A 12,991-nucleotide genomic window follows, 5' to 3' on the forward strand; every position below is an offset into this window, starting at 1 on the left:
GCTGGCAAATACGAAATAACATGGAAAAGACATTGCTTGTGCTATTTCCATTGTCCAAATGTCAAATGCCTTCTGGGAACCCGGGGGTGGGGGGAGGAGGAGTAATAGCTGTATAAGCATCTTGTACCAGGTTCTTCCTAAAGGGGATTTCTTGAAAACTGCTAGGCTCTGATGCTAGCCCATATGGGCTCAGGAAAGTCAGAGAAAATGCTGGCTGCACTTTTTCCAGGCTATTTGCATATGTTCTTTAGTATGCAGAATGTCTCTGTATGTAACTGAATTGTTGTTTTTGCCTCTATTAATACATATGCAAATGAGTCACTACTGCAGCTGTGCTGTATTAATCATATGTGTGCTTCTGTCTGTCTGCCCTGCAGGCTAAGGGTCGGAGGGAGGGGGAAGAGGGAATTCAGTCTCTTTAACCTACAAGAAAACTCACTCATGCAGACAGAGGTCTGCTAGCAAACAGCAGGCCTGAGTTACAACTGGAAGGAAGATAGGCTGGTCATTTTTCAGTCTTTTTCATCTTTCATAGATATGGATGGAATCTGAAAGTTATGCAGGAAGGACTGTTAATCTAGATAAAATGAATATGCTACCACTGCTAATTCCTTCCCTTGGAGGGCTGGGGAGGGAGTTATAATCTGACAACCCACAGAGTAGCCGTGATATTGTTCTACTGCGTGTATTTACTGCCTGTAAACGTCCACTGTGCATATGTTCACCTACCGTGCTCAATAAAATACAATGTATTTATATATAGTCTGTCATAATGATTGTCTTTCATAAATTGATTGGATTCTGATAAAACAGTGTAATCAAGCTTTCCATTCAAATCTATTTTGATAGAACATATTGAGTTTATCCATAACATTGTATAAGATTCTATCAAAGACAAGTATGGGCTATTTAGACGCCAACTACAAAGCACATTTACCCACCATGAACAAGATTTATTTGAGCTGATATGTTATATGGTTCATGCTTTTACACAATTCATCACAATCTCTAGCTCTCAGCTGGTATCCAGAAAGTGAGGACTAAGTTGCATCCTGGTGTTATGAGGCTTGCTTTTGATTCAATTGGGAGGAACTTTTTCTGTTTAAGATCATACGGATTACTCAAAAATGCTCTTGGCAATCAACGGGCCCTCAACCCACACCTTAGTTACACAGTTTAATGAGTATTTTTAAATCATCACAAAGACTTTGTAAGTAAGAAATACTAGAAAGTTCAAATTTTCAAAGACAATTTACCCCACACCCACATAGAGATCTTCACCCTGTTTAGAGGGTTGTATCTTCACTTACAGGAAGAGTACTACGCCCCATTTTTCTAGCTGAAGAACTGGACGTTGGTCTTCAGTGATCTCTTTTAGAATGGCCATCTTGGCTACGCATTTGCAGAACAGGTGGTGAGTATCTAGTGGCCAACACATTCACTTACAAATCCAGAAGCAAGTGGTGGACAGAAGTAGGGAATATAGAATCTGCCTGAGCATAGCAATTTTAAAAAAACATTTAAAAGGGCAACCAACAAAAACGTATATATATTATGTTGTTTTATTACTCCTATTATTATCATTATTTGTGATGGCCATCAGAAACAGCATAGCAATACACTGAGCTAATGGCAGATGGACAACTGCCATCTTTTGGTTATGCTAGTGAGAAATGTTGCTTTTCATGTACTTAGCTGTTTTTTTACCCAGATGTATGTGCTCACACTGAAAAACTAATTCTCCTTTTTCATGCTTAAGTGGATTGCATGAGTATTATAATATTGCAATTAAACTGTGGACTAATGATTCATTCCCTACAAATTAAGTCAGTGTCCTACTAATGAGAACAGGTAAAGTAGAAAAGCAAACAGTGAAAGGATACTGACTCACTGTTGAAAAGCCATCTTAAATGGTATTTAAAGGTAGACTGCCCAACAAATAGAAGGATAACCTTGCACTGCTAAGAAATGGTTTACCTTCTTGTACGCAAAGAATTGGTTATAGTAGTAACTCAAGGAGGTTATGAATGTGGATTGCAAAGTAAATGAATAATGGATAAAGTATTGCCGTCTCTTGGCTACATTCCATAGAGACAATAATGGGGCATCAGACTTTTCTTCTCAATCAGAAATAATCTGTGTGTCTTCGCAGTGCTGGCAAGTTGGCTCCCCAATACAAGGAAAGAATCAAGCTCTTAGTATTCAGATGTATCACTACAGTGTTCAAACACTTTTTTCAGGGTCTTCTTTCACAGATTTGAGGCACTGTAATACTGTAAGGCCAACTGCTTAATCTAGTCAAAACTGGTTATGTCTGAAGAAATATAGTAAGAAATCAGAAAGAGTTATATGCCAAAAAAAAAAAATGCTTGACAATTAATGCATGAAAATATAGTGCCATCTCTTTGAGTGAAGGGAAGTTCTATCATCAGCAACATTTCAAATGAAACTTAAGGAGATACTTCAGAGAAATAACCTGAACTGGCAAGTGGAGAGATGTAGCTCATCTCTGTAATGGTGCAGAAGCCAAAAGCAAGCTAGCATGTAAGAAAAAAAAAAAGTATCTGACTGAGCAGGCAGTCCTTATCCTTTATTTTTGTTTCATAGGCAACAGCTGTTTTATGTAATACTCATAGAACCACTGGAACAGTCTATCTTCTGATGAGTCACTGTATACTTGTTAAATAGCTCTATCCTTTCCATTTCCTTCAAGTAAAACAAACATGGACACTACAGATAATTATGTGACCCTTAAGATATCTAGAAGCAGGGTTTTCCAAAGGAAAATTTTTAATGAGTCAGACACCTAAGTAACAGCAGGATGAACAACTTTGAGAAGAACTCAAAACTTTGCATGGGTTTAGCCCTTCTCAAAATCTAGCCACTTATGTCAGTGCCTGCACCTAGCCCAAATTCCTCTACAAATGTGGTCCAGACAATGTATGCTAAATTCCACTGAAATTTGGTCCTTGTTATGTATCTTCCCAAACCACTGAAAAGAACAGGTTTGTAGTTAGAAAAAAAAAAAAGATCCAAATACTTAATGAAGAAAGAGCAGACTAAAAAACTTGGCCGAATTATTTTTCCAGGTATGTTTGAGGTCTAAATCTGCTCATCATCTTTACACAAATACCTAAGAGAATCAATCATGATTCTTCAAATGTCAGGTCTTCAGAAATGAGACCCAGCTAATGCTTTCACACTTGTATGCTGAGAAGAGGCTCTCTTGATCTGTATAGTGACACGTTTGGTCATAATATTGAACACAACCTCTAATAATCATTATGTCCAGTTTCATACTAAGATGAAGAGAGAGGAAAGTCTGAACGTGGGCACTCAAAACTTTTGGGGTGTTTTTCCAAGAGTAGATGTTTGCAGGAAGTCTGTATTACATCAGACTGCTATACTGTTTTGAAAGGACACAAAATGTCCATATAGTAACACTACATGGGCAGCTGTCATTATACATGCAGCATTATCTTTCAATGTAGTTATATACAGCATTTGTATTACTGCCAGTTAATCAGTCGTTGTCACTATTTGGTTATCAAACAAACAATCTGGGAACTCTGAATCATTCACACTCCCCATGGTGCAGACTCCTCTCAATTTTCAGATCAGGCAATCAGGTCCTTTTCTTCCTAATGCTTAGAAAGCACTCAGGAATTTTTTTTTTTCTCTGAAAAGAAACCACCAGATAGCATTTTATACTGAATTTGCTCAGACTTCTGGAAACATCTATTTCATACTAGGTATACTCAAGTTGACCTGTTATTAGAATAATCACTCCAGTTTACTTTGTGCAAAACTTGTTACATGGTATCTATGCTTACAGCTTTAAATGTTGATCTTCAAGATGGAGGAGTTTTATGTCCTCATCTGCTGAACCATATAGGAAAACATCATGTTCATATATGGCATACAGCAGTACTTTTGATTCATTAGCCTTACTCAGTAAAACAGTGGCAATGATATATTCAGTTTTGTTCTTCTTCTTTGAAACAGAATCACCATGCTGCATAAGTCCTGAAGAAGAAGAATATGTGAAATTTACAGGGGGAAAAAAACAACATAAGAAACTCACATGCTAACCAAGAGGGATTTTACTGCAATGAGGGTGCATTTTAAAATTACACTTCCCGCAATGTTTGGGACTGATTCTTCTCATTAACGGAGGAAGGCTAAACTTTTTTTTTCAATTGGGTATGAATGAATATGCAGGGCTGACAGTCAGCCCTTTATCAGAGAACACGTTCAAGCACGCATCATGTTAGTTCCAGCTTCTCCAACATGGCCCCATCCGTCTACTCCTTTTGTGACATCTAACAATGTAAGTTTTAGTTTCCATTCTTACTGAGTCATTAGTCTCTCTGTGGATACTGGAAATAAAGACAATCACATATGGCTAATTGTGGCAGATATCAGATTACAGAATCCGTATACCCAGTGGGGACTCAAAGGCAGGGAGAGAAACAGAGGGCTTCAAATTACAAACCCCATCAGTAGGAATCAACAGGGCATTTCAAAATGAGAGATTACATTTTCACTGACAAAGAGCATCTTTGCCACAGGAAAACAATCAGGTGTTAGGTGTTCTGTAAGTACAGTGTGCATTTCATTTACAAAAATAAAATTCAATTTTGATAATCAGGGATAAAAAAGTACTTCCTGTTGATCTCACAGTACACTACTAAAGCCATGCCCTGACATACAATTCTCTAATGAAATAACAGAGATGTTTATAGCTATACAAACAAACAAGAAAAATTCCTTGGCTTTGTCTTCACTAAGATAACTCTGTGTACCAAATTCTGCTGGGAGCAACAAACTGAGCATTGTGTCAGGTTCTTTGACCTCCCCTGAAAACTACTGCTTTTAGTATACAAAACCTGAAAGATGAGTGATAGGTAGGATAGCAAAAGAAGAAAAGAAGGAACATTGTACTTTTCTGACCTTCTACTGTCTGATGGCCAGATGACAGAGGGTTGGTAGGGAACACTATGGTTATATGTAATGAAGGGGAACGTCTGAGGCAAGAAGACTTCTCCTTGAAAGAGACTATAATGGCTGCACGCTCATGACATTTAAAGGTGGTTTTGGATCAGTTCTTCATGACAAATTTCATTAATGTTTCTTCATGACTGAAGAAACATTCATCACTGAGCTCAACTGGATTTGAATAGAGTTTGGAAGGCAAAATCCTTCTAGGCTAGCAGCTACGCTAGATTCAGCTCCACTCATGTTATCATGGGTGAGTACTATATCATGAAACCTTTCTCAAAGCACATCTAGACTAACTGACTCTTTCAAATGACACCAGAAATTAAGATACATATCCAATTTCTATTAGTCAAGTTGTGCCTATAGCTAAAAATCACTACTAAGAAATCACTGTTAAGATGTGAAGAAAGACAACTTTAAATTTTTTCCAGCATATGCATACCCTTCAAGAAGTCTCAAAGATGTGAAGGAGTCTACAGAGTTAGTAATTTGAACTTCTCCCACTGACTGGCTGCCAAACTCTCTCTGTAATTCCAAACTAAATAACATGCAGCAAAACAACACAGGTGAATTCAGTCAATACTTTCATTTTAATGTTCTCTTTGCACAGAAACAAGAGGCCTTTGAGGTTTTCAAATTTTCCACAACCGAAACTCAAGATACTTATGAAGTCAGTCCCATTTGCACAAAGCCTACCTTTTTATAAGGAAACTGTCATTGTGATAAAGCCTATTTTAATCAGAACGCTTCAGCACACTGCATACAGCAATACAGCCAAAAGCTGGTCCTGAAATGAAAGTATTTCCATCCTCCCAACTTACTGGAGCACTGGTGCATTATTTTAGGACTAGCTTGAAAGACCATAAAAAAAAGGAAAAAGCGACTCAGAACTCTAGTTTCTCATTGATAGTCAGCTTCATTTTTGTTTTTCCTTTTTTCCCCCCTTTTTTTTCCATATGTGTGTTCATGTATGTTTGGCACATGATAATCATGGCAAGAACTTTATCAATACTGACATTACTCCTCAAAATTCATTTCGGACAGATGACTTTCATGGCTCCCATAATTCCTAAGCCGTCTGCAGGATTTGTAACTCACAGAATCAGAAACTAACGCACAGACAGTGTAGCTTTTCATACAAAGGCACAATAGGAATGAATGTATTAACCTCTGTGGTGCATGGAATGTGTCAGTTTACACACTGGCAGCTATTTCTGTGAAACTCAGCTAACTTCCGCTGGCTGTGTTAAAATTAAAAAAAAAAAATCTTCCCCACAACTATGTCCCACGCTCCCGTATGCTGGCCAAACAACTGAAATATTTGATGTTGCAGAGAGTCTACTCCATACTGATGCTGGCCAAACTGAGTTTGAGAATGCATTTTACAAGTACTGTTTATAAATGCTGAGCTTTTTCAAGCAGGTATAAAGCTCTGCTTTTCCATGTGACTTGGCAAATAATGAGTGGGGAGACAAATTAGCAATGAAGAGTATGGGATTTTTTTTGTTCCTGCAGAAGAGTGTCAATCCAGACTTTGCAGAACTAGAGATGATTTGGATCTTCATTTCGTTTTAGTCCCAAATTTTACCCAGCTTAATCCTACCAGGAAAGCATACATGGCAGGTAACAAAATTCAAACTGTTGACATGGACATCGCATTTGCTTACTTCCCATGATTTGACAAGGGTATGTATAAGGGCTGATCAGGAATATCTGAGGAACATCTGCACCACTGTCATTAAGACCCATGGACACCCTAATACGTCCAAAATTTAGAGTGATATTGGGAGTTGTGAATCAGATACATCTGGCTATCAGGCCAACCCTTTCACGTAGCTCAAAAAAAAATTCTTTAGTGTCTTTCCACCTGTTTTCTAATTGCCTATGTTAAATTAGTATAATCACTAATTATCTGCACTACAGCAGTGCCTAAAATGTGCTGGGTACCACAAAACACTGTAGGAGGGGCCAGTCATTGTCCTGAAGAGCTTACAGCCTAAAAGGACATAATCAAGTTAAGAGACTTTTAAGCAGTTTAAAAGTGCCTGTCAGGACAGAGCTTTTCTGCCTAGCAATGCCTTTCCTTTTGCTAGTTTACACCTAGCCAGAAATTTACAGCCTGCATCAGAACTATCTAATGGAGAAGACAAGCAAACATACTGCTCTGTGGAAATTTGAAGTACAAACCTAGAAGCAGTTAAATTGACAATAAAGACACAAAAAGGTAACAAGAAATTCCCTAAACATAAAAGGAAAATGTATGTGATTTGTCGATTATTTTGCTTCAGATGCAAATTTTATGTGAAGAGAACAGACCAAAACCCCTGTTAATTGCATTGTATTCAAATGGAAGAGAAAACTGTTTTTCATATTTACTTAACCTTTGCCTCTTCTGCATTGTTTTCAGACTTACCTGCAGTTGGAGTGGGCCTAAGCCTGGTGTTGCTGCGGCAGCAGCTGCCATGGTAGTTGGGATCAGCTGAACGGGGTAAGGGTCACCTAAGTAAGAGAATAATAGAGGCGTCAGCACCTTTTATCTACTCTCCACCTGCAAATTAAAGTCCTGCATTCACTCTTTCCAAAAGCCTTCTTTTGTGTGCCTTGTTGAGGCCTAATGAAAAGCTCTATTGTGCAGCCTTTTACTAACACTCTTTTCACAATTCTGGCTGAGAGAGGAATGTGAATAAAAGGCACAAGCAATTAAGGCGGAAACCTCATCCTTTTTCATGATGTATTTAGGGAAATGGAAAAAAAAAAAGTGCACATTGATCAGAAGGCTGCACTTCAAAAAAAAAAAAAAAAGCAAAGAAAGAAAGAAGATGGGGGTGGAGAAGAAAAGGAAAACAATACAACCTTGATAAGATCACAGCATTAGAAGGGGACAAATTTAGAAGCTTGTCCAGAATATGAAGTTAACCAAACTCTGTTCACTGTTAGTAAACTAAGCCTCACACAGATCAGAAATGGCACTCCCTTTCTTTTTGGGGAGTAAAAAAAAATCTTGCTTTAGTTTCCAGGATTGTTCCTACAACCGGCAAAAGCACGTGAAGTTAAGTAAATCAGATGCAAGCCTCCAAAATCCCTGTGCCAACTCTACTTCATGACTTGTGATTCAATTTTGCTTCTGAGGGAAAACTACTTCAGTTTTAGTAAGGACAGCATTGTGCTCAGTGAGACAAAGGGAGCCACTAAAGGTTTAAGAAAAAATTGCAGGTGTTTATAAAGAAAAACTACCTGAGATGGCAAAAATCAAAATGGAGACAGGCATGTTTTAGTATTATGGAGTGCTCACTTTTGGTCACTCCTTATGTATCTGATTTCTTAAAACAAACTTCATACTAGCTTATCAACAAAACCATTAAGAAAACCGGTAAAAAATCATAAAAAATGTTACATGCATTATACTGCTTTTCTAAATGATAAAATGTTTAAATACTTTCCACTCAAATAAGGATCACCAGAGCAGTGTTCTTAGTTCTAGTAGTGTGTATGATTTCTGTAGCATTAAAAAAGTGAATTGAAATGAGACTATGGAAAAGGCAGAACACTGTATCAGGAAAATCTACCTAAATGTTCCTGTACATTTCATTAAAGAGGTAGATTAAAAGTCTTCCTCCTTTATTGTGCTTTTTTGAGTGAACTGGGGAACAAAAAGATGAATTAAGAAGGCAATGCAGACTGTTGTGTACAATCACTATTAGTTATTATTGAATTAAGTTTATAATGGTATCAAGCCTAAGTTACAGGAGACAGAAAACAAAGGGAAAGAAATTTATCTCATGTTTTTGAAATGTAGAAATAAGCTGTGTTTCAGAATAATTGCTGATGTTTATTTTTTCCTTTTATAGTGCAACCTTCTTTACAGAGATCTTTTCATTCGAGCATTTTGATTTCCTGGTAAGAATTAAATACTATAACTTCTAGAAATGAAGAGCCAGAAAAAAACTGGTCTGGCAAAGTATCTTAACAGATATTTAACTTCAACAAGCATGCCTGCTTATATTTAAAAACATCTTAACTGTTTACTGACTGAAGCCTCACAGTCTTATTAAGGCTGGCCAGCCAAGTAATGGGAATCCAAAGGTACACCCAGGCATCCCCATTCATAAATGTCTGCACCAACACCAGGCCATAACCTATTTATTTATTTGTTTGTTTGTTTATTGTCAATGGGCAAAGATTTCCTGACTTGCTTGGGTTTTTTTCCCTAGAGGATGCCATTTCACATGTTCCAGTTTCACTTGGCTTTAACTGACTCATCCACTTTTTGTTTCACATCATGGATTGAATTTAAAATTTCTCTGACTTGAAATTCTCTGGAGAGGGTCATGAGGTGATCCAAGCAGTGGGCCTTAAACATGTGAAGATATGGAGAAAAAAGAGACGGTGGTTAAAGAATCAGGGTCAATGGTGTTTAGCTGCTTCTACACCACGAGTAGCTCGAAGGCTAATCCTAGTATCGTTCTGAAAGACGCCTCTCTAGAAGAGGACATTTTTTTCAAGAACCAGCCACAAAAGAATATAAAATTATTAATTTCTCAACAGCAAAGAAGAGAACAAGGGAAAAAGTTTCTCACTAGAATGTTTATTTTACAGCCCATGAAAATTTGTAGTTAAGAATTATTTGTATTTTACAGCCCATGAAAATTTGTAGTTACAAATTATTTGTACTAAAACATACATATCACAAGATTAACTTCAATGTACTGTCTCACATTCCCCTTCTCTCTACACAGATGTATAAGCCTCAGACCATCTTCCCACAACTTTATGCTAATTCATAAATCCCACTATTCTCACCTTCCTAAACAGCCAGGCAGATTCTCATAACCTCATATGTGGTGGTAATTCCTATCCTTTACAGTTAATTTGGCAGATATATCAAGGAGATGCCTGTGACAGAAGAACATGATAAAGTCTCCATGGCCATGTGAAAACCCCATAGCCATGTGCATGGGTGCAACTGCTGGCTTTGGCGGTGCAGCTAACACCTCTGGGACTCTTTAGGAGACCATGCTAGAAAGTAACTACTACACCAATACATGCTAACAAAGTTTTTCAGAATTCTATGGAAAAAAATCAAAATTCATCCTAAAACCAGATTATCGCTATGCAGAGATAGGCTCTGCAGTCTACCAGGTTTTTTTTTTGTTAGTTCACTCTTCAAAGGGTTTTACATTTTTCCAGTGCTCCAAAATATTTTTAACAAACAGAAACAAACAAATCTGAAAGGCTTCTGTAACATATAATGAATCTGCATTGTTATGCTTTGGTAATGTCCTCTACTATTTTGCGCTTGTTGTAGGAGTTTAGCAACTCTTTTTATGAAGAAAAGTATACTCCCTGCCTGTGCTGCAGCTCTTTCACAAGTGCTACTCACACACAGTATATACCCAGATTACTGCTCCCATGGTACAGACACAGTAGCAGCAAAGCAGCTGGAGGAAGGTACAATAATAAGCAGAGACACCATCAGGGTTAGCAGTCCACTGTGTTTGCCCTGATACAAATGTCTAACAAAAGACTGCCCTGTCTGGAGGAGCTTACTGTCCACAGGAGACAAAACACAAAAGAGCAAGGAATATGCTCAAATGCTGTGCCATGCCCTAGGTCACTCAACAAGCCAGTGGGAGACCCAAGATTAAAAGCCCCACACAACTCTTCAGACAGTGCCCAGGGAAGGCCCTATATCAATGAGGAGGCCAAGCACTTACATGCTCACATCACATGGTGCAGGAGCAACTGTCACCCCTTCAAATACTAACAAATGCCTCGAGTCTCTTCTGATAAATATGTACCTCTCACACTTTGCTGTTACTGCAGAACATGATACATCTTTCTACTGGCCTGAAATTTATTCCCGTATCAGACTGAAGGTAGTTTAGGTTAATTCTGAGTAGTTTAGGTTAATTCTGAAGTCTGGGAAATGCACGTCTTAACTATTTCATTACTTCTTGTAAGTAATGTAAGTAAGTAAGTATCTTATTTCTAGATGTAAAAAGTTGCTACATTTTTTTTCCCAAGCTCTGGGAACATTTCAGGAATGCGAGGCTAGGTACAGAGTTATTAGAAAGAGGTATTTCCCAAGCCATTCACAAGTCTGAATCACTGAAAACACCAATCAATTCTTGAACAACTGTATTACAACTCAATTTACAAAATTCACTATTAAGCTACTAACACACACACAGAGGCAGGAATGTACCTCCCTGAATCTTTCAGCTACCAAAAGAAACAGTTTATGCAGTCCTTTCATGTTCCCAACTGTCTCTTGTTATGTGCGGGCTTTTCTTATAAACAAAACATCAGAGATAAGTTTGGTTGTTGCTTTTCTTTAGTACACTATATGGTAAAATCATGCAGGTCAAAGGCTGGGATTTTTTTTTTTGTGAGAACAAGGTAAAAATTATTTTATTAGCTGACATATTCTTCTCTAATATATGATTGTTTCCCAGCTACTCAGTGATATCACTTTGAAAAACAGAATTATTCAAGACTGATTACATGCGAAGAGCAGAAGGACGTATGTACTGGTGATACAGCACCTAAAGAATCGAATGGGATATGTCAGCCTGAGGGAGCTGATGGGCTGTATTAGAGGTGTTGATACCAGCAAAGGAGAATACCAGCGGCTCGGGGAAGAAAAAAGCCTAGGCTGAACCCTCAATTCCATGCCAATTCTGTATTTCTCTATCCTTCTTTTGGTCCATCTTCCACAAACATACCCAGAACCTCTTTCCTGATAATTTATGCGCTGCAACTTCTTTCAATTTCAAATCACACCTTCATCCTTGCCCAAAAAAATCTTCCAAGATCTTGCTTACAAGAGGATTTTTCATGAAGTACACTCACTTTTAAACCACTCTTTCTATGAACTCTCCCTATCATCCTCCACTGAAAACACTTTTCTGTGAAAGTAAATTGTGGTACAGAGCCAAGTGGACATCGTGTCCCAAAACACAAAATAACAACCCTGTGTTTAGGAACTTGATTTTCAACTAACTAGCTACCAAGCTTATGGATACTAAATGATTGTACACTTGTGGAAATGCAACAGTGATTTTTAAACCATTTATATGTTTTGCAAAATTTTATCAAAGGAGTTTAGTAAGTTAAAAACATTAAGATTTTTTTAAAAAGAGAAAGGAAAGCATAGGAGCTAACATTATGTGTGTTGCACCATTCACTTAAACTCATAAGATGATTTTTGCATTCCTTTTTCTGTCACTCATTTATTCTCCTTCATGGTGTAATCCCCACTAGAGTCTTGTCTTGTCTTACCTTCTGACAGGCTGCAAGCTCTTCAGAGCAAGCACAATTGTCTTACTTGCTATATAAATCAAGTTACATGCTAATGTTAAATTATAATGTTTTGACAGGATTTTTAAGTTGAACCTGATTATATGAAACAATAGAACACTCTGATTTTTTTCCTGAAATTTTCTTCTTCAAAAAGAAATTATAACAGAAGAGAAGTAGGGGGGTTATTTCCCATGATTTTTTTTTAAACTTATTGTTTTCCTCCTACCTGTCTTTCATGGACAGCATGTGAAAAAAGTTGGAGGTCATGGAAGGAGAAGAAAAAAAGAAAACAGTGTAAAGAATATAAAGAGTAGGAAACAAAAACAAATTCATGAATTGTAATTTCCAAAACCAGTATGCTAAACTAAATTCCATGAAAAATACCAGAATAAACACTTCCTTATAGTAGATTCTGCTGAATGAAAAGGAACTCGACATTATCTTCCCCCCATTTTTGACAAGCTCTAGAAAAAGCCACAAAAATTTTACACTCAATTTATCACTTAAGTATAGTCATAATGAATAAACACAGATGATGGCTGACAGGTAAGCCACTGCATTTCTTCTCATCACTTTTACATTCTCATGCTCATCACTATTTTCCTTTCTTTTTTTTACGTGATGGTGGACATGTAGCAAGGGTAATGGGAGGCTGTGAAAGACATGAGCAATGTTCCCTGACTTCTGG

The 12,991-nt window shown here is 37.5% G+C and overlaps 1 protein-coding gene across 1 annotated transcript in view; it reads right to left on the bottom strand.

Annotated features, from left to right (window-relative positions):
• The window catches only part of SOX5 (SRY-box 5), a 263,340-nt gene that overhangs the window by 80,118 nt on the left and 170,231 nt on the right, over window positions 1-12,991 (bottom strand). Inside the window, exon 10 of the mRNA XM_026868079.1 lies at window positions 7,415-7,500. Coding sequence (XP_026723880.1) covers window positions 7,415-7,500 — 86 coding nt within the window. The remainder of the gene's footprint in view (window positions 1-7,414; window positions 7,501-12,991) is intronic.

Source organism: Athene cunicularia, assembly GCF_003259725.1.
Source record: "Athene cunicularia isolate RWA chromosome 1 unlocalized genomic scaffold, athCun1 chr1_part2, whole genome shotgun sequence".
Taxonomy (NCBI): domain Eukaryota; kingdom Metazoa; phylum Chordata; class Aves; order Strigiformes; family Strigidae; genus Athene; species Athene cunicularia.